This window comes from Oryx dammah, unplaced genomic scaffold (assembly GCF_014754425.2).
Source record: "Oryx dammah isolate SB20612 unplaced genomic scaffold, SCBI_Odam_1.1 HiC_scaffold_29, whole genome shotgun sequence".
Taxonomy (NCBI): Eukaryota; Metazoa; Chordata; class Mammalia; order Artiodactyla; family Bovidae; genus Oryx; species Oryx dammah.
In genome coordinates this window covers 77,700,385-77,722,096 of record NW_024070213.1, presented here as the reverse complement: position 1 = coordinate 77,722,096, position 21,712 = coordinate 77,700,385, and the positions used below count along the sequence as shown (strand labels likewise).

At 37.4% G+C, this 21,712-nt stretch overlaps 1 protein-coding gene across 2 annotated transcripts in view; it reads right to left on the bottom strand.

The window, feature by feature from the left end:
* Positions 1–3,573: 3,573 nt before the first annotated feature.
* The window catches only part of CNTN1 (contactin 1), a 422,969-nt gene continuing 404,830 nt past the window's right edge, over positions 3,574–21,712 (bottom strand). For both annotated transcript variants that reach the window (XM_040233499.1, XM_040233500.1), the window contains exon 24: positions 3,574–7,320. In XM_040233499.1, the coding sequence (XP_040089433.1) occupies positions 7,244–7,320 (77 nt within the window). In that variant the 3' untranslated portion in view covers positions 3,574–7,243. The remainder of the gene's footprint in view (positions 7,321–21,712) is intronic.

The window sequence follows — 21,712 nt, the reverse complement described above, 5'->3', positions numbered from 1 at the left end:
AATCCCATGGATGGAGGAGCCTGGTAGGCTGCAGTCCATGGGGTCGCTGAGGGTCAGACACGACTGAGCGACTTCACTTTCACTTTTCACTTTCCTGCATTGGAGAAGGAAATGGCAACCCACTCCAGTGTTCTTGCCTGGAGAATCCCAGGGACGGGGGAGCCTGGTGGGCTGCCGTCCATGGGGTCGCAGAGAGTCGGACACCAGACACGATTGAAGCTACTTAGCTGCAGCATTGCATTTACTGGGGCTTCCCAGGTGGCGCTGGTGGTAAAGAACCAACTGGCCAAAGCGGGAGACATAGAGATGTGTTTGATCCCTGGGTCTGGAAGATCCCCTGGAGGAGGGCAATTGCAACCCATTCTAGTATTCTTGCCTGGAGACTCCTATGGACAGAGGAGTCTGGCGTGCTACAGTCCATAGTGTAGCAAAGAGTCGGACATGACTGAAGTGACTTGACAGGATTGCATTCAATTCAACTAAATCAGCTCTGCCTTACCAAGGAGAGCAGACCTTGATTTGACTGTGAATGCTAAGCTCTAGCTATTCAATCACCTGAATTAAGAATTTTAGAAGCCCTGTGTGCTAATATGCATATATATGGTGAAAAGTTATGGTGGGAGAGGAAATTTAAGATTTGGTGGGTATTTATTATATGCTAGGCATTTTAACTCTATCATCTATTTAACACATAGAATTTTAGGAAGAACAAGTGGAGTGGAGAATGTTTTTGCTAGTCCAATACCCTCCTTTTGTTAATAGCACCTGGTACCCCATTTAAGGGAATCATCCTTTTCCATTTCATGTGGTTCTGGTGAAACTTCTTACAGTGCTCTTGCCACCATCCAGTTATCTAGAAAGACAGCCAGCAGTCCCATGACAGCCCATGATGGCCAGCCTCCTGGGGATAATATGAGTCTTTAATGAGATTTTATACCTGTAATAAGTAAGAAAAAGAATCTCTAATGCTTTGGGGCCACCAATCAGTAGAATGTAGGGTTGGACCAGTTAGCATCCATGATTCCTGCCACAAGGAAATACCCTGCCTATGAATGAAACATGTGCACAGGGAGAACCAGAATCATCAGATGGAGAGACACTTCTCTGAGAACACTATTTAAGCCCTTATACCCAACCCTAGATAGCATATTCAAAAGCAGAGACGTTACTTTGCCGACTAAGGTCCATCTAGTCGAGGCTATGGTTTTTCCTGTGGTCATGTATGGATGTGAGAGTTGGACTGTGAAGAAAACTGAGCACTGAAGAATTGATGCTTTTGAACTGTGGTGCTGGAGAAGACTCTTGAGAGTCCCTTGGACTGCAAGGGGATCCAGCCAGTCCATTCTGAAGGAGATCAGTCCTGGGTGTTCTTTGGGAGGAATGATGCTAAAGCTGAAACTCCAGGACTTTGGCCACCTCATGCGAAGAGTTGACTCATTGGAAAAGACTCTGATGCTGGGAAGGATTGGGGGCAGGAGGAGAAGGGGACGACCAAGGATGAGATGGCTGGATGGCATCACGGACTCGATGGACGTGAGTCTGAGTGAACTCCGGGAGTTGGTGATGGACAGGGAGGCCTGGCATGCTGCGATTCATGGGGTTGCAAAGAGTTGGACATGACTGAGCGACTGAACTAACTAACTATATCTCATAGATGCAATTATTTGAGTCAACAAAGTCCCTGTTTGTCTTAAACTTATCTGAGTTGAGTGTTTGTCACTTGCAGCTGAAAGGATTCTAAATGATTCAAAAGTATTACTCTCATTTTATGGTAAAGGAAACTATCTTCCAAACATCAACTTACTCATCCAAGGTTTCACAAGGTATCTCACAAGGTAATAATAGAGTTAAAATGTGATCACAGGTCTGTCCAACATCGATGATATTTGCATAACTACATTATAAAAATTTCTAAAGTGTACATACAGTAAAACTCACTTTTTTGTTGTATAGTTTTATAAGTTTTGATAAATAAATTCAAGTCACTGCCATCAGTTTTGGCACCCTTGAGAAGTTCCCTCCATGCTGTCCCTTTTAGGTCAAACTCTCCTCCTTACTCTTAATACTTTATAACCGCTGACTTGTTCTCTGTCCCTAGAATTTTGCCTTTTCCAGAATGTCATATAAATGGAATCACACAGTCTTTTCAATCTGGCTTTTTTTCACTTAGCATAATGTATTCTGTTCCATACTGTTGTATATTATCAACATAAATGTTTTATGAAAGCATGCCTGGAGTAGTTTTTCAGTCTAATCCTCATGAGCAAGAGTGGGGCATGTGTGTGTGTGTGTGTATGTGTGTTCAGTTGCTCAGTTGTGTCTGACTTTTTCCAATCCCATGAACTACAGGCCACCAGGCTCCTCTGTCCATGGAATTCTCCAGGCAAGAATACTCGAGTGGGTTGCCATTTCCTATTCCAGAGGATCTTCCTGACCAAGGGATCAAACCCACGTCTCTTGTATCTCTTCTATTGACAGGCAGATTCTTTACCGGTGCTTCAAATGGGAAGTCTGAATGGGGATATACAGATTTTAAAAAGAGGAAAAGAGACATATACTGGGATGAATAGTATTCTAGATTTATATTCAGCTGGAATCTATGAATGTGACCTTTTGTGGAAACGGGAACTTTTTAGATGTAATCAAATTAAGATTATGTCAAACTGGATTAGGGTAGGCCCTAATCCAATGACTGGTGTTTTTATGAGAAGAGAGAAAATTATTCCTTTATTTATATTTTTTAAACTTTTTTATTTTGTAGAGTTATAGCTGATTAGCAAACAGCACTGTGATAGTTTCAAGTAAACAACCATGGGATTCACCCTATATATACATGTATCCATTCTCTCCCAGACTCCTCTCCCATTCAGGTTGCCACACATCTCAAACTCTGCAATTATCCCTTCCTCCTGTCCTTCACCCCAGCAACCATAAAAAGAGAGAAATTTAGATACAAAGGGATAATGTCACATGACAACAGAAGCAGAGACTGGAGACATGCAGCTGCAAACTGAGAAACACCAAGGATTGCCTCCAACCACAAGAAGCTGCAAGAGAGGAAGAGAACAGATGCTCCCTCAGAATCTCCACATGAAACCAATCTTGCTGGCACCTTGAATTCCAGCTTCCAGCTTCCGGAAATGTAAGAGATAGATTTCTGTTGTTTGAAGCCATTCAGTTTGTGGTCATTTGTTGTGGAAAACCTAGGAAACTAATACAAGAAGGTATGAAAGTTAGGGGATTGCTTTTAAGGCAGCTTTCATAAAGCAAAAGAGCCTGACTGAGGACATAAAATAGATTAAGACCAAGTTTCTTCACTTCACAGATTTGCCTTAGGATATGCCCAACTAAATTCAAAAGTCAAATAGTAATAGCATCATGGGTACTGATGCATATAATTTCTCCAAGCATCAAATTTATTAGTAGTAATTGAAAAGTGAAACCTGTTTCTAAAATGTGATAACCAACATAGAAACTAATTTTGGCCTCCCTACCCACTAATTTTGAAGTCAACTCATTCATAACCACTCATGTTTCCATTGGAAAAAAAAAATGCTCAAGTCGGAGAAGGGGCACCTTTCAACAATCTTTATATTAGCCATCTCCAGAAGATTAGAGACTCAGGAAATTAGGTATCAAAATTTAATTAACTTTCCACGTTACAAAAAGAGAAAAGAAAAAATTAAAATAAAATCCACATTTCTCTAGAGAGAAAACCTGAAATGCATTTCAGTCTGCTGCATGGATTTTAGACACAAACAAATTAAAGGATAATTTTAACAGACAAAACGTATATAGCATTTTGACACTTAAGATATAGAACCAAAAGACAACAAATGAACAAATTAACATTTTAGATAAACCAAAAGAATGGATTTATTTTTAAGAGAATTTAAATTATGTATCCATGATGTTTATATTGTTGATTCAATTTAAAATATCAATTAATCTAACTTGTAATAATGATGAAAACCTGTGATTCTCAAACTTGGATCCCTTTTAGACTCTCACGAACAACCTAAAAAGATACAGATCCCTATGCCTCACTGTCCAATTTTGATTTGGTAAGCCTGACTGAGGCCTAGGAAATCTGTTTTGCTTTTTCAAATTCTCCAGGTTATCCTGATGGACAACCAGGTTTGAGAACAACTAACAGGGAAAATGCACTCACAGAAAGAAGCTTTGATCTCCCAAAGCCTGGAGAATTAGAGATGGGGTCAGTCCTGGGTCAAATACCAAAAGTAAAATATTAGAATGGAAGTAATATAATACTTAGGGTCAAGAAACAGAGGCAGGGTCCAAAAGGGGAACCAGGGTACAGGGTGGAAGCAAGCTTCATGAAACAGGAAGAGAGGTCAGAATGCCAGTGAGAAATCACAATCAGAACACAGGGGAGGATGTAAGGAAGGCAGAAACCTCTGGGATTCAGCATTTGAGGTTCAGTCTGGCTCAGGACTCAGAGAAGGCTTCACCTGTACCAGATTCCTGTTTGCACAGCTATGCTTTTAAGTAAATTCCTCCATTAAGAGTATCAGCTCATTCAGGGTTTAACCAGTCTTATTTTTCCAGTATCTAACAGCTTGCATTAGTGTCCAGCACAAGACTGAGTGATATGCACTGACTTCTCCATAAACTGAAGTCATCCGCCAGGTGACCATATGTCATTGTAATGCCTGTGTGTGCATGTATATGTTTGTATGTATATTTTTTTGTAGAATGCTTTAAACAGTGAACTGTTGTTTTGTTTAATGTGTAATATTTTCTCCATGTTATTAAACTTTTAATGAAAATCCTCTAAAAATGAGTTTTCAAAGTCAGGTAAATTGAAAGGACAGTTGTTATTTCTTGGGTAACAGTAAGACATTTATTTCTTTATAATTTTTTTTCATTCATAAAAAGGACAAAGCACAGTCCTATGCTACTCCATTGAAAAAAATGATAAAAAATAACTAAAAAAATCAATTCAATATTTATCAGTATCAAATAAAACTACTACCACCTTTCCTTGAAATACAAAGAAACCACAGATGTATCTATCACTATATAAAGTTTAATTAAGAATCTTGTGTCTTAAAGCAGATGATGCATTAGTTAGCTTGACAACAGTTTAAACCTGATGGTCCCAGTCAAATTTGTACACGTCTATGAGGAAATGAAAGCTTGAATTATCAGTGTATGAGAGATTTTACTCTATTTTATCTCTGTCACAAATTTAAAATTAAACAAACAACCTTCAAAGTCTGTTTTCTTCTTATCTGTCAGAACCATTTCATGCAAAATCTAACCAGTTTTGCTCTTTATTACCATACATAAGAAAATAAAAGGCAAGCATGCATTTGGCAAAATATTTAGTTGTTGATTATATAAAAATGCCCAACATGGGTCACATTGCAAAAGGAAAACCCCAAAGTGTAACAATGAAAACACAAACATTTGTACAGAAGGCTTACAGAATATTTGTTTCCCAAAAGTATGAAGAGATTTTGTTTCTTTTTCAAATAATTAAATATTTTATGAAATCTGGCAATGATCTCAGACTGTTGACATACTTCTACTGGGGAATCATCCCTTTCACTTGTTTTTAAAAAGTTTCATTTTATAACAAAGAGTTAAATGTAAACTAATGAAATATTTATTGGTATTTTCATAATGAAAGCTCTAAACATTTACACATAGATATATAGTACAAAAATTATACAAATTAAAGAAAAGGGGGTAAAATAGTAATAGATCTATTTTGCTTCCTGTAGATATTTTTATGAACCTATAAGGTATCCTTTCTAAAAAGATAAACTCTATCTCTAATTAGCTAGCAAGGTTGTGCTAATAAAATACGATTATACCTCTTGAAGCATCAGACATTGCACGATTTCATTAGCCAGCTAATCCTTTATTACTTGACTTCTTTCACATCCACACTCAAACACATGTCCGTGCACACCATGGAGAATGAAGAAATGTGCATCTTCCTTTCCAGGACTTATAAAAACCTAAAATACCAACACTTGGGAGATACCACTGCACAGACAAGCTATTTGTCTCCTCCCAGCCTTCTAGTTTTGGATACTCTTCAAAGTACCATTAACAAACCTTGATTTGGTATTTTTAGCCAGTTTTCGGTATTGCATTGAAGCAGGAAATGAATTTAAAACTAAATTTAAAAAATAATGGGAAATACTGTAGTTTTTCCAAGCTACAGGTGATTTCTTGATCCCATACCTTTAATAAAGAAAGGTTTTACTTATAATGTAGCACAAACAAAGACACTAGAATATTAGATAATTCTGATATTCACTTAACTGACATTTATCCCTACTATGTAAAGCCTGTCACATCTCAATTAAAAAAATGGGAGCTCTCTACTTTTTAAAATTGATCATTTCACGTATGAATAAATACAGCAACATGATGATACTCTATCACAAGAGCTATGATTTTTGAGGTTTGAAATTGATAATAAGAAAAGCATAAAAGAACATCAGAGTAGAATACAAAAGTAAAAAAAAAAACTTCATACAGTATGTTAATTTTACTATTAAAAAACTAACTTAAAAGAATTACTGATTCTGAAAACCAAATGTTTAGAAAATTACTTGCTTCCAAAATAGGAATACTGATCATAAGTTCTAGAATTTGGTTTTCAATATTCAAAATCTTCCAACTTATTCAATAAAATGATTTGGTATTGGAGATTATGTCTAATTCTTCAGTTCTATTTTTTTTCTAAGAAAACTCAAAATGTCAAGAATGATAGGGGCCATTCAAAAATATGCAGGACCCAAAACAGAGAGGATAGTACAAGAGACTATAGTGCTCTTACATTTACCACATACAGTCAACACTTCAACCTCTATTATATTTCACAACTTGTTATTAAATTTAAAGCACCTGTGTATGGTGATTTTACTTTCACTCTACAGCCTATAGTATTGAATTGAACACTGTAACTTGTCCCATTGGATTAAATCATGCAACTGTCACAGAATCAGTTTAAGTGGTTTATAAGGCATATTGGAACGAGTTAAAAATCATTTTATATTCATTTAAAAGTTTATTCTTTTGGATGAAGGGGTTCCTGAATGCCTCAGTCATAACATATGTTGTGAATCAGTTGGATAGTTTGTTAAATTATGATTTATTTGGCTTAGCATGGAGCCGCAGAGATTGGAAGGAACTGTACTCATCATAGGGATGAAGGGTATTCTCTGAGCTGGGCTGGGAAAAGCAGGTTGTCACACCACATTCAGAATTCCACATAGACAAGGATGCCAAGGGCAGGCAGCAGGAAGCCGAGAAGACATGGTGATAGGATGGCTGCACCTATAATGCAAATTGAACACGTGCTTATTAGTTTATTGATAACAGTCACTGTTGCTCATTTCCCCTGCTTTGGGGAAGACCATCTTATGTAACCCTGAAAAACAAGTGTATCCTTTGAAAAAAATACCAGCCTCTCTTAGCCTTAAGTGACTTAGTAAAAATAAAAATGGCTGATCAAGGATTTTGTGTGTGAAAGTGCATGGACTATTTATACCACGAGTTCATATAAATCATTTAAGATAATAAGATCACAAATGTTTCTATTTTTCCTATGATCCAGCAGTCCTAAACTTCTACTAGAAGGCACTAGGTCAAGAAACATACATACATAAGTGAAAAATCATAAGTAAGCTATGACACAATAAGATGAAAAGATGCAGCAAAAATGCAAATAATGTTAAACCTGGGGCAATGACGTTGAGGAGGAGAAGGGGACAACAGAGGATGAGATGGTTGGATGGCATCACTGACTCGATGGACATGAGTTTGAGCGAGCTCTGGGAGTTGGTGATGGACAGGGAAGCCTGGCATACTGCAGTCCATGATGTCACAAAGAGTCAGACATGTTAAGCGACTGAACTGAATGACATTATATGTATACTGGAAGATATTGCATGGTTTCATATCCCATATATCAATAGTTTTAAAACATTTAGGGACTTATACACAATGATTTGAGAAATGTATTTTTGATAATAATAATCTATTTAAATTTGTATCTAAAGAACAATTGCCCTGAAATACTAATGCTGTGATTTAAGAATAAAAATGATGTGATATTCTATATACTTAAAATACACCTTAAGTGCCATCTAGAAGGGCTCTTCCTGTGCTAAGGAAATGTATGGGTCTAAGTTCAGCATCACTGGAATTCTTGAGAAAGGGTTGAAAAGTGGGATCAAAAAAGTATACTCTTCCTTTCAACTCTCCACAATTATTAAGTACTCTTTTCAATGAATGCATTGCTGGGAAGAGTGGCAGGCTAAAATACAGTCAACAGATTGCAATTTAATAGCTTTGTGTCTATTTGTGTAAATATAATAGAATTTTGGAAGTTCTCTAAATTTGAAACTTTAAGTCATTGTTATCAACTATATCAACAGCTGTCTAAATATCCCTTTCTTTGGAATATTCTCTTTAAATTTCAAAAGACTCAAGATTGAAGAGAAGAATCTTCTCTTCAATTTGGTCATTGAAAGCACAGTCATACTCCTTGTAAGGTGGACAATGATTGTGTCTACCTATATTCTGCTATTGCCCTGTTAGCAGCATTTGGTACTGCATGGAAAATGTAAGAGAGAAAACATTATGAGATACACATAAAGGGGTTCTTAGAAGTGAAGGTAAAAGTGAGGGCAGAATAGTAGGCACAATAGAATCGGTCCTCAAGTAGCTGCCTCATTATGGAGATGCTGCATAACAGCACTACCAGTAGCAATGATGACACTAATAATAACTATGATAGCTGCTATTCACTGCTCTATAATTACAAGACAGAAACCACACTGGCCCTTTATGTGTATTGTGATATTTATACAGTAGTCTAAGGTGGTAGAACTTACTATCCTGACTCTATAGATTTGTTGTTGCTGTTCAGTCACTCAATCACGTCCGACTTTGCGACACCATGGACTGCGGCATGCCGGGCTTCCCTGTCCTTCACTATCTCCTGAAGTATGCTCAAACTCATGTCCATTGAATTGGTGATGCCATACAACCATCTCATAATCTGTCACCTCCTTTTCCTCCTGTTCTCAATCTTTCCCAGCATCAGGGTCCTTTCCAATGAGTTGGCTGTTTGCATTAGGTGGCAAAGTATTGGAGCTTCAGCTTCAGCATCAGTCCTTCCAATGAAAATTCAGGGTTGATTTCCTTTAGAATTGACTGGTTTGATCTCCTTGAAGTCCAAGGGACTCTCAAGAGTCTTCTCCAGCACAGTGTGAAAGCATCAGTTCTTCAGAGCTCAGCCTTTTTTGTGATCCAACTCTCATATCCATACATGACTACTAGAAAAACCATAGCTTTGACTATATACACCTTTGTCGGCAAAGTGATGTCTCTGCTTTTTAAAATGCTGTCTAAGTTTGTCACAGCTTTTCTTCCAAGGAGCAAGTGTCTCTTAATTTCATGCCTGCCCTTTATAGATTATGTAACTCAGATTCAGATAAAATTACTGCTTAAGACCAGTAGCCAGTAGAAGGCAGAGCCAGGATTAGATCTCAGACCGGCCTGGCTCCAAAGTCCATGCTCTTTCTACCTTGCTGCCACTTTCTACAGATCACTTTGGAAAGGAACCAGCTCTAGAAAAGCACTAGAATGCTACATCTTGCACTTCAAGTGTCAAGGCAGAGCACTGAAGGAAAACAAATGACATAGGGGAAAGTAGAGCACCTAAGCTGTTTCCAAGGGTATTTGTTCTTGTAGTTTTCCTTCTCTTTTTCTATATAGATATTTTAAAACTATACCTCAGCACACATTTTATTTTATTCAATAAGATGACCAATAATGAACCTCAATCACACAGAAAAATATTAGTTTTCAATGTTTGACCTAATTTAAATGATCTTTCCCAAAGACCTTTGTCTGAGAATGACAGCAGGGTCTCTGAAATGCTCTGTCCTTTGACCACAAATTACATTAGTGACAGGTACACGTTCGTGTATTTGCCTGAATATGTGGGTTGTCTCAGTACAAACTGTGGCAACAGAAAGAAGGTTAGTCAACTGTGAATGCCATTTTGAAGTTTTGGTGTTAGTATGAAAACTAAATATGATTTCCTAACTTGTGGCTACAACATCAGGATATTTGATTTATTTAAAATAAACTCTTCAAGTTTATGTGTGTTATATTTAATTTCTCTAATGGCTCAAGCCTATGTAATTGTGGTCTGGTCTTCATCTTCAATTCTCTTCTACATTCCAAACACAAATTAGAGACCTCACTGAATTGCTATTTAAAGTCATTTTAAATGTGGGATCCCCATATTTTTGAGGGGTTTTAAACATATATTCTTTTTTTACCTAACAAAATGTATATAATATTGCTATGAAGAATAATTTCAGTACTTATATGGTTATTTGAAAACATGTATTTTGCATCAATGCAAGGAGACCTGGATTTGATTCCTGGGTTGGGATCATCCCCTGGAGAAGGGAAAAGCTACCCACTCCAGTATTCTGGCCTGGAGAATTCCATGGACTGTATAGTCCATGGTTGCAAAGAGCTGGACACAATTGAGCAACTTTCACTTTTACTGAATATCAAACATGAACAAATCATCAATCTGGCTAATTACTTTTGCCTATAAGAACTCATGCAAAGCCTATTTAGATTACTATGTCATTGGGTTTCTGGATTTTTTTTTACCCTAAACTGCCTAGTTCCACATTGAGAAGAGAAATTTAAGTAAAAAACAAGCAGTATTAACCATCTTTTCAGGTTTTATGGTACGTAGATGGTCACTCTAGTCTTCCTTGGTGGCTCAGTGGTAAAGAATCCACCTGCCAGTGCAGGAGATGGGGGTTTGATTAGTGGGTGCGGAATATTCCTTGGAGAAGAAAATCGCAACCCACTCCAGTATTCTTTCTTGGGAAATCCCATGGACAGAGGAGCCTGGTGGGTTACAGTCCATGGGGTCACAAAGAGTCAGACATGACTGAGCGACTGAGCACTGAGCACGAGCACAAGACAGTCACTCTAGTCAGCTTCTAATACAAATGTCTTTTCTGATGCTTAAGTTTGGACATGCTCCAATCCTAATTGCTAATGTTTGCTGTAATTTTCTCCTTGTGGTGTCATGTTTATGTTCACAATTTTTAGCATCTCTAGATTGTGAACAACTTCAGGACAGGGAATATATCCAAATTATATTTTCAGCTGTGTTGTCTAATACCAAGCCTAACATATAGTAATTTAACTATAAAGTTATGATATAAATAATTCTTACAGTTAAAAGCCCTGAATCTTTTCTGATTGTGGAGTACAAGGTCAGAGAGACAGTAAAGGGGTAAGACATGGGGGTTTAAAGAAGAAGACAAAGACAACCACTGTGACCTGCATCTCTTATCAGAGAAACAATGTTAAAAATCTGCAGCATCAGAAAGGCCATATTTTACTCCTCAGCCCAAAGTGTTCTCCAACTTGTCTTGGTAGGATGTTACTTTGGATTCCTTCAAAGTCTTATCCTTGGCCTTGGGCTGGGGGAAGAAAGTGTTTTGATAAGATGATTTATCCCCATCTTCATATATATCAGATGTGTTAGGTATACATCAGTGTGTATTTTTGTTGAATTCAATAAAACTCCCCCTGGGATAGCAGCAAGTTTGGAGAATATAAAAGTCTGTCTGGGATTGACAGTAAAAATCAGCTTGGAGTGAAAAAAAAAAACCCCAAATGACCTGTCTTTATTTAATTTAGTAGTATGAGAGAGAAAGATAATGCCAACTGTGAAACATTTCTAAGATAATGCAGCAACTAGAAAATGCAAGAACAACCCCATCATTGAATGCTAGTGTTGACTTACTAATAATATTCCATACCTTCTTTACTGTTCCTATCTTTTACTAGGAACATGCAGCTGTAAACTACTCTCCCCTGATGGATCCCTGGCATGCTAAGTCACTTTAGTCATGTCCAGCTCTTTGTGACCCCATGGACTGTAGCCTACCACGGTCCTCTGTCCATGAGATTCTCCAGGCAAGAATACTGGAGTGGGTTGCCATTTCCTTTTCCAGGGGATCTTCCCGACCCAGGGATCGAACCCATGTCTCCTGCATCTCCTGCACTGGCAGGTGGGTTCTTTACCGCTAGCACCACCTGGGAAGCCCCATGATGGGTCCCAACCCTAGTTAATTCCTGATACTCCTGGCCTTATCTCAGAAACAGCAAATAACTCAGAACTGATTGCTTCTTCCCTTAGACCCTCCTCTGGATTATTCAGCAAGAACTCAAATCTTACATAAGATGTTTCTCCCTCCTACTTGAGTGGTGCTCCATGACTGTGTTGAGGTGTGTTTCCTTGTTACATCTAGTCGATTACAGATGGTTTAATTGCCTGTCAGAGTATGACTTTGTACTTGGTCTTTGGATGTTTAGATTTTGAGAACAAATAGACAAATATGAAGATCTGTAAGCAGGCCACTGTCCTGCCAGGAGATGTAAGGGTGTACTAAGGATAGTGTCAAGGTGCTCTAGAGCCAAGCAAGGATAATGAAGTCCACATTCTGGCTCTGCTTTCAATTGGCTAGGTAATCCTGAACACGTTCTTTAATCTTTTTATGTCCTAGTTCCTTCAAATAAGAAACAGGGATAACATATCTCATGTCTTTATTGTGAGAAGACATGGAGAAGATGTGTATCGATGGTTCTTACATGTGTTTTAGCAGCATAACCTTTCTTCAGAAGCAATCATGTGTGGAAGCTCTTTAACTGAACAAGGAGGGAAAGGGGATGCTTTATTTAGAGATGGGCCACAGGCAGGGAACCACAGATATTTTTGACCTCCTTTACATTCATGCTGATTCCTGTTCTCCCCCAAGCCCATCACTCCAGAAAATGAGTGGCGCTTTGCTTATCACAGTTTGAAAATAGTTGTTTTATGTACAGCACTTCAAAAAATGCATGGCTGATAGAAAACTCCCATAAATGACAGTGATTCATACATTTGATGTTGTTCATCTCTTTATATAATCCTAGATTATATATTTTTTAAATAGTTGGATAAAAACAAAGGAAAACAATAGAGAAAGCAGGTGTGCCCCCTGCACAAAACTTACATTGGAGACCTATATGCCTACTTACTGCTCCCCAATCATATATTGTGTCCTGTTTGATCACAAACATCCATGAAATGTCCTTTCACATATCAATACGGGGGATATTGCACTTTTCTGTAGTCATCTAGCTCGAGGTGTGGAGAAGGCAATGGCAACCCACTCCAGTGTTCTTGCCTGGAGAATCCCATGGGCGGAGGAGCCTGGTGGGCTGCCGTCTATGGGGTCGCACAGAGTCGGACACGACTGAAGCGACTTAGCAGCAGCAGCTCAAGGTGATCTCCTCTGTGACATGGTAGCTGGGGAGTCTTTGTTTGAACTCACTGGAACTCAATGAGGAAAAAGCTGATTTTGCACTGCTTTGGGACAACTAGAGCCAGTTAACTGAACACTTCTGTCTGCCACGTTTCTGGCATTTATCTCTTCTTCCTTTGCTGATTGCCTCATATTCTCAGACTGACTCCTCAAGATAGACCAGAGTGTGAAGCTCACAAGATGATTTTTTTAAACGCCAACTCCAGTGAGAAAACTCTCAAGGAAAAATTCTTATTTGAGAAGTCTGAGTCATACACCTACTGTAAGACCAATATTGTGGCTGAATTAGTGGATTTGTGTGATTGAACTAGATTAGAGTAGGTGCCCATCTCATCCCTCAGTCAATCACTCTGGCCAAGGAGAAGGGTCAGTTAAGAAGACATTAACCTTTCTAATCTCAGGTATTAATTAAGAGCTTTGTTTTTGGAGTTAGCTTAACCAGTTCAGCCTCCTGACTCTATCACTCCTTGGCTGTGTACTTTTTAGAAAATATTTTGTATCTGTTAACCAATTAGATGTTGTGAGGATTAAGTGAGAAAATGGCACTTATTTTCCTAAATTTTGTGACAGAGATGGGTGAAAACAAAGCTGAAGGAGGAAAAGCTGTTTCTTACTTTGAAATCCTGACACATAATTTAATGTATGAATGAATTTTCTGACCAAGAGAACAAGATCATTTTTCTTTAAAATATCACACACTCCAATTTTCTTGCAGGACTTAACATGAAGTCTTTTGAGGAAAAAAAAAAAGAAAAGAAAACTATTTAAAATTTATCTCGACTACTGGGATTTTATTAAATGTCTCAGACAAAACAATTATAGATTTGTTATTGGTAAATTAATTTCTAGGCTTTGCATCTTATATGTCTCGTCTCTCTTTCATAGTCACTCTTACATTTCTAAAGAAGTAGGTAAACCAGTGTTAAAAGTCCTCATAATTATAGACTCATCATGCCCCAAAATCATATCAAAATTAGGTTATTTAGCATGTGCTTGTTGGCCAATAATAGACCATATGTTTACAGTTCCCAGCAAATAACCAGACATCACTCTATGTGCTTGATCCTTTCTCAAGGAGGAAATGCATTCTTGCAGTTTAGAATTTCCTGACAGGGGAAAGAGTCAACAGTAAGGAAAAGGATACAACTGCCAGCATAAGTAGCCGGCAAACCATATACATTTCTTCTGGCCTTTTTCCTGATTCCCACCTTTTTTTTTTTTTTTTTTTGCTGACAAATCAAGGGATTTTATTGGGAAAGGGTGCCTGGGCAGAGAGCAGGAGGGGAAAGACACCCAGGACTGCTGTGCTACATGGTTCACAGTCTCAGTACTTTATGGTGATAGGATTAGTTTCCTGGTTGTCTCTACCCAATTACTCTGTCTCACGCATACATTGCTCAGCCAAGATGGAGGCCAATGAGGATTCTGGGAGGTGGTAGGATACATGGAGTCTCCTTTTCACCTTTCCTGGATTCTTCCAGTTAGTCCACCCTATTTTTTATCCTTGCCTAGAATCTGGTAAAGAATTTTCAGTAAAACTCCTGTAACTAGTAAGGTTAACCTTAAAATTTACTCTGGGCCATATACTAGAACAGTTATTTTTATAAATTGTCTAAGAAGAATTAAAAGAGATATCGTTTTATTTTTTATTTTATTTTATTTTATTTTTTTTTAATATTTATTTTTATTTATTTATTTGTCTGCATTGGGTCTTAGTTGCAGCACGCCAGATCTTCAGTCTTCATTGAGGCATACAGGATCTTTTGTTGTAGCATGTGGGATCTAGTTCCCCGACCAGGGATCAAACCCCGGACCCCCTGCATTGGGAGCACGGAGTCTTAGCCACTGGACCACCAGGGAAGTCCGAGATATCGTTTTAAAAGTTAGTTCACTCTGCTAACTCTTGGGGGAAATGTTGAGAAAGTTTTCAATGTTATCTCTATTATAAGCATGAATACCTGCCTTTGATAAAATGGAATAATCTGATCTATTTTTAAGAGTTTCTGGAAAACAAAAACAAAAAAAGAAATAAAAAATTAAAATGGATTTTTTTCTTTGAGATACTGTAGACTTTTTATATATTTGATGATTTTTTTTTTTTTTGCTTTGAGATCTATTTTATTATAGTGCCCATGTGGTATCAGCTTGCTTATTTTGTGTGGTATCAGCTTGCTTATTTTGTGTTTTATAACTTTTTCTCCTTACATCTCTTTCAGATAGCAAAACACTAAGCTGTGTGAAGAGAAAAAGACAATTTAAGACCTATTTATAGTCCTGTCGATACCTAGTTGTGTAACTCTGAGAAAAGAGAAAATTTGGACTCAAAATATGGCTCTGAGGCTGGCGTGATCTTTGGGCATTTTACTTGTCCAGGCTATTGATTTTCCTCTGTAAAATGATAGGGTTCAATATTATAAGTCCTTGGGTTCTTAGTATGGCTATTAGTATGTGATTCCATGCAAACCATGATTAATTTAAGAATGTCAGGGATTGAGCCATAAACTTTATAAAGATATTTATTCTATTTCTCCTTATCTATGATAATCTAAGTTGATATTTATTTATATATACATTAAAAGCTTGATTATGTAAGTGATAGTGGTTATGATAGGTCTTTAAAACTGGTGAAACCCACTAATCTTGCTACTCCTATTTGTTTGGCAATTATAAACCTATATGTCAAGCAAAATGGTGTTGTTTTTGGCAAGGGTAAATGATTTGCTGGCAGCTTATTCTGGTAGTTGTATATTTTCCTTACTGTTGACTCTGGTCCTTTCCCTGTCAGGAAATGCTAGATTGCAAGGATGCATTTCCTCTTTGAGAAAGAAGCAAGCATTTCTAATAGAGTGATGACTGCTTATTTGCTGGGAAATGTAAACATAACTTCTGTCTATTATTGGCCAACAGTTCAGTTCAGTCGCTCAGTCATGTCTGACTCTTTGTGACCCCATGGACTGCAGCACACCAGGACTCCCTGTTCATCACCAACTCCTGGAGCTTACTCAAACTAATGTCCATTGAGTTGGTGATGCCATCCAACCATCTCATCCTCTGTCATCCCCTTCTCCTCCTGCCTTCAATCTTTCCCAGCATCAGGGTCTTTTCAAATGAGTCAGTTCTTCGCATCAGGTGGCTAAGGTATTGGAGTTTCAGCTTCAACATCAGTCCTTCCAATTCCAATTCAGGACTGCCAATTCAGGACTGATCTCCTTTAGGATGGACTGCTTGGACCTCCTTGCTGGTGAGGGTTAGGGTTAACAGGCACATGGTGCATAGCCCAATTTTGATATGACTTTGGGGCAAGATGAGGCTATAATGCTGAGGACTTTTAAAACTGGTTTACCTACTACTTTAGAAATGTAAGGTGAGGCTTTCACTAAAGCATGAGACTTGGCATTAAGAAAAATTCCACTTGAATACTGTTATCCTCACTTGAGTGTGTAACCTCCTGCAAGGTACTTAATCTCTCAGAGTCTCCATTTCTTTATCAGCAAAATGGGGAATATTTCCATAGCACAGTATTCATGATAATTAATTGAAAAAAAGTTAAAAATACATAGTAAGCACCATCTGATAATCATGAATTTAAAATATGACATTTGGTGCATTCATTTAAACATTACTACTTAGTGAATATCTATGAGAATAAACTGAGCATGGGATGAGACCAAAGAGACTCAGCGCTCTCCTCTCTTCTGTGCTATAAATTGTTCGATGTACATATAATGGATTTCAGGGGGTTAATTTTTTTCTCAAAATCCTTAACAAATAACTTTCAAGCTTTTGCTTTTTTTATTCACAAACAACCAGAGCCAGCTTACTGGATCACCTTTGCTTTTGGTGCTAGAAATAGCTCCCTGGCAGAATATTCTAACATGGATAGCCCTGGAATAAAACTAACTGGTCATGAAAGTCAATTTTTCTTAAACTTATCAGTGTATATAATCAAAGAAATTCAAATGAAGAAATCCAAAAAAGGGAAGTAGGTAGATACATCTTACTACAAAGTTCACTGAATTTTTTTTAGTTCTTTTTAAAAATAAATTTGAGTAAATAATCTTTTGCTGATTTTAATACTCATGCTTATGGTCAAAAAGCTTAGTCATGCTCCTAGACATCATGACTATTTATTCACAGAGGATCTATTCTGTTTAGGCATCCTTAAAATTATAAGACAGATAACCTATTTTTAGCAGATACATATTTGTATGCCTATTTATGGTACTCATATTTGTGGGACAAGTCATCCTCCAGTTCTAGGAAAGGTTAGGTATCTTGCCTTTTAAATTTGCTTAGAATAGTAGATTTTTCAAGAGATGACTTCTGAGGATGACATAGAAAATCCTCTGTCAACTGGCACTGTGATCCCTATAATGGGAACTCTTTCAGTTTTATGTAACTGCTTTGTAGGACCCTAACTAAGCAGCTATCTTTCATCTGGCTGGCCTACCTGGGGGTGGTTTCCAATTCACGTGTCAGGTTTCAACAAAGAATAGATGCAGGTTAATTTAAATTTAAGTATTATGTCTACTTTTCTTTTCAAATCAAATCTTCACCTAACAATGAGGAAAACTCCAAAATTTAGATATACAGATAGTGGTAACATAAGAATAAAAATGATTTCTTTAAAATTACTTTATTTATTCATAAGTTTTCTTAAAACTGGCCCAAGTAACAATACTTGTCATTAAAAAATATTTGTTCAAAAGATTATTTTTATTTAATTTACTAAGTGCCTGCTCTGTCCAGGAAATTTTTGTAACATGTTATTTTGCTTAATTCTTATAATACAGTTAAATTTTGTCTCATTATCCTCATTTACAGATGAAAGGCCTAAGGGTCAGATCTGTCCACCTAGCAAAAGGCAGAATTGGCTTTTGAACTGAAACCTGGTCCCGATGTTATTTTCTCTACTCCAAAGATGCTACATGAATGCTTCCTTCCATAATGCAATGATTTGAGAGTTAGAAAATATTACGAGTATCCAAACATCTTCATGCCACAAAAGTCAAAGACTCCAGTCCCCTACTGGTTAAATGTGGTGGTTCAGAGTCACAAATACTTAGATGCTTTCCCAGGGCAAAACCAGAAAAAAGTTCTATTTGATTTTTCTTTGCTTTGGGACTATGACAAATAAGTGACTCACCTATTTGAGGTGGTATTTTTTATTTAAGATTTTCCTTTTTAATTTGATCCTGAACTGATATGTTTGTCAGACCTTGGGGCCTTAATGCAAGATTCAGGGTCACCCATCTATCATCAAGGATTAATGGGTGCCTCGTTGTTTTTCCACATACACATGAAGTTCTTATAAGAAATTGTCTGAATTCATTGAACCTTCACAATTATTAAAAGGATCATAATCAAGTGAAACTTCTTTTTGTACTTTCACAGATGAAACAATTTCTCAGCTATTGTAACAACAGTCTGAAACATCTAAGGAGTTACTGGCTGAAATCAGCACTAATTACTCTAAAGGATTTATAAGAGTTTGTGCTGATTCAGTAGAAGATATAAAAATTTTTCAATAACTTTGGATGACATGGACATGGAATTTTTGTTCTGTTTATATATTTTTCAGAGTTTTTATTTTTCTTTTTTTTTCCCCAGAAGGCTCATTCTTAGTTATGTTTCATGGTGCTAAGTCCTGAAATTTTAAGTTCTTCTAAATTCTTTTTAGGTTCACAAAGGATGGGGAAGCCTAGCATACTGCAATCCATGGAGTCACAAAGAGTCCGAAAAGACTTAGTGACTGCACAACAACAAAGTGGAAGAAAAAAAGGTTGAATTTCATCATCTGTATGAAGAGTTTATTTTAAAAGTCAACCTTGTAGTTACTCCTTGCTAACCAACAGGAATTCTGGGAAATGCCTTAAGGAACCATTTTGTTTATACTGAACAAGTCAAATTCTTATACAGTGAGTGGAAATTGAAGCTTTTTTGTCAACATCTATTTTTCTAACCACTATTATTCCAGTCACTTTATTACAAAATATTTGGAGTAATTATTGACTTTTTCTCCACAAGACTGGTGTCTTGTGTCTTTATGCTTCATGAAAGTGTATTTGTTTTGTGACAGTGTATTCTATACAAAGGCATTATTAGATGTTGATTGATGATGATATATGAATATGCTTAAAATAACATATGGAGAAGGAAATGGCAACCCACTCCAGTATTCTTGCCTGGAGAATCCCATGGATTGTAGCCTGTCAGGCTCCTCTGTCTATGGCGTCACAAGAGTTGGATGTGACTTAGTGACTAAACCACCACCAAAACATAACTGTCAAGATATTAAGAGAAATATTATAAATTCTAGAAAGAAGTTTGAGACTACTAATTTACTTTGATATTTATTTCACCTGGACTGTCTTACCTCTTGTTCCCTTTCCCTGGCTTTTCCATGCTAGGTTCCACATAGGAGCACCACCTCTCTCATCCTCTACATTATCTGTTTTGTTGTTAGCCTTTTCGCATCCTTCTGAATTACTTAGCTCAGTTAGTCGTTTGCCATTCATTTTTAATTACTCAGAACGAAAAACACAGAATCATTTTCAAAGTGCTTTTCTCTTTCATTTGCATACACCATCTTGGTCACCACGTGTAATTGATTCCATCTCTAAGAGAGCTCTAGAATCTCTCTGCTCCACTGTCTCTCCAGTCTCTGCCATAGTTACCCAGGATTTCATCACCTCTAACTTAAACACAAGAAAAAGTAAACAGATGAAAAAAAGCAATCTACTTCCTTTTCAGTTTGTCTATAACCTATACTCTAACTATATTTACCTTCCTCTATTTTGGAATCCTCCTTAAAGATACACTAAATGAGATGGCATTTTTATGTGTGCTCAGAGTCAACACTTGTTTCCTCAAACTGAAGTGCTATTTTAGCTCCTTTTATATAGCTGTGAAAAGAAGAGAAGCGAAAAGCCAAAGAGAAAAGGAAAGATATAAGCATTTGAATGCAGAGTTCCAAAGAATAGCAAGAAGAGATAAGAAAGCCTTCTTCAGTGATCAATGCAAAGAAATAGAGGAAAACAGCAGAATGGGAAAGACTAGAGATCTCTTCAAGAAAATTAGAGATACCAAGGGAATATTTCATGAAAAGATGGACTCGATAAAGGACAGAAATGGTATGGACCTAACAGAAGCGAAGATATTAAGAAGAGATGGCAAGAATACACAGAAGAACTGTACAAAAAAGATCTTCATGACCCGATAATCATGATGGTGTGATCACTCATCTAGAGCCAGACATCCTGGAATGTGAAGTCAGTGGGCCTTAGAAAGCATCACTATGAACAAAGCTAGTGGAGGTGATGGAATTCCAGTGGAGCTGTTTCAAATCCTGGAAGATGATGCTGTGAAAGTTCTGCACTTAATATGCCAGCAAATTTGGAAAACTCAGCAGTGGCCACAGGACTGGAAGAGGTCAGTTTTCATTCCAATCCCAAAGAAAGGCAATGCCAAAGAATGCTCAAACTACTGCACAATTGCACTCATCTCACATGCTAGTAAAGTAATGTTTAAAATTCAGCAATACGTGAACCGTGAACTTCCAGATATTCAAGCTGGTTTTAGAAAAGGCAGATGAACCAGAGATCAAATTGCCAGTATCCACTGGATCATGGAAAAAGCAAGAGAGTGCCAGAAAAACATCTATTTCTGCTTTATTGACTATGCCAAAGCCTTTGACTGTGTGGATCACAATAAACTGTGGAAAATTCTGAAAGAGATGGGAATACCAGACCACCTGACCTGCCTCCTGAGAAACCTGTATGCAGGCCAGGAAGCAACAGTTAGAACTGGTCATGGAACAACAGACTGGTTCCAAATAGGAAAAGGAGTATGTCAAGGCTGTATATTGTCATCCTGCTTCTTTAACTTATAGGCAGAGTACATCATGAGAAATGATGGACTGGAAGAAACATAAGCTGGAATCAAGATTGCCCGGAGAAATATCAATAACCTCACATATGCAGATGACACCACCCTTATGGCAGAAAGTGAAGAGGAACTAAAAAGCCTCTTGATGATTTGAGAGAATGGCATTGAAACATGTATAATAACATGTAAGAATCGAAATGCCAGTCTATGTCTGATGCAGGATATGACACGCTTGGGGCTGACGCGCGGGGATGACCCAGAGAGATGTTGTGGGGAGGGGGGTGGGAGGGGGGTTCATGTTTGGGAACGCATGTACACCTGTGGTGGATTCATGTCAATCTATGCCAAAACCAATACAGAATTGTAAAGTAAAAATTAAAAATAAATAAATAAATTTAAAAAAAATAAAAAAAATAAAT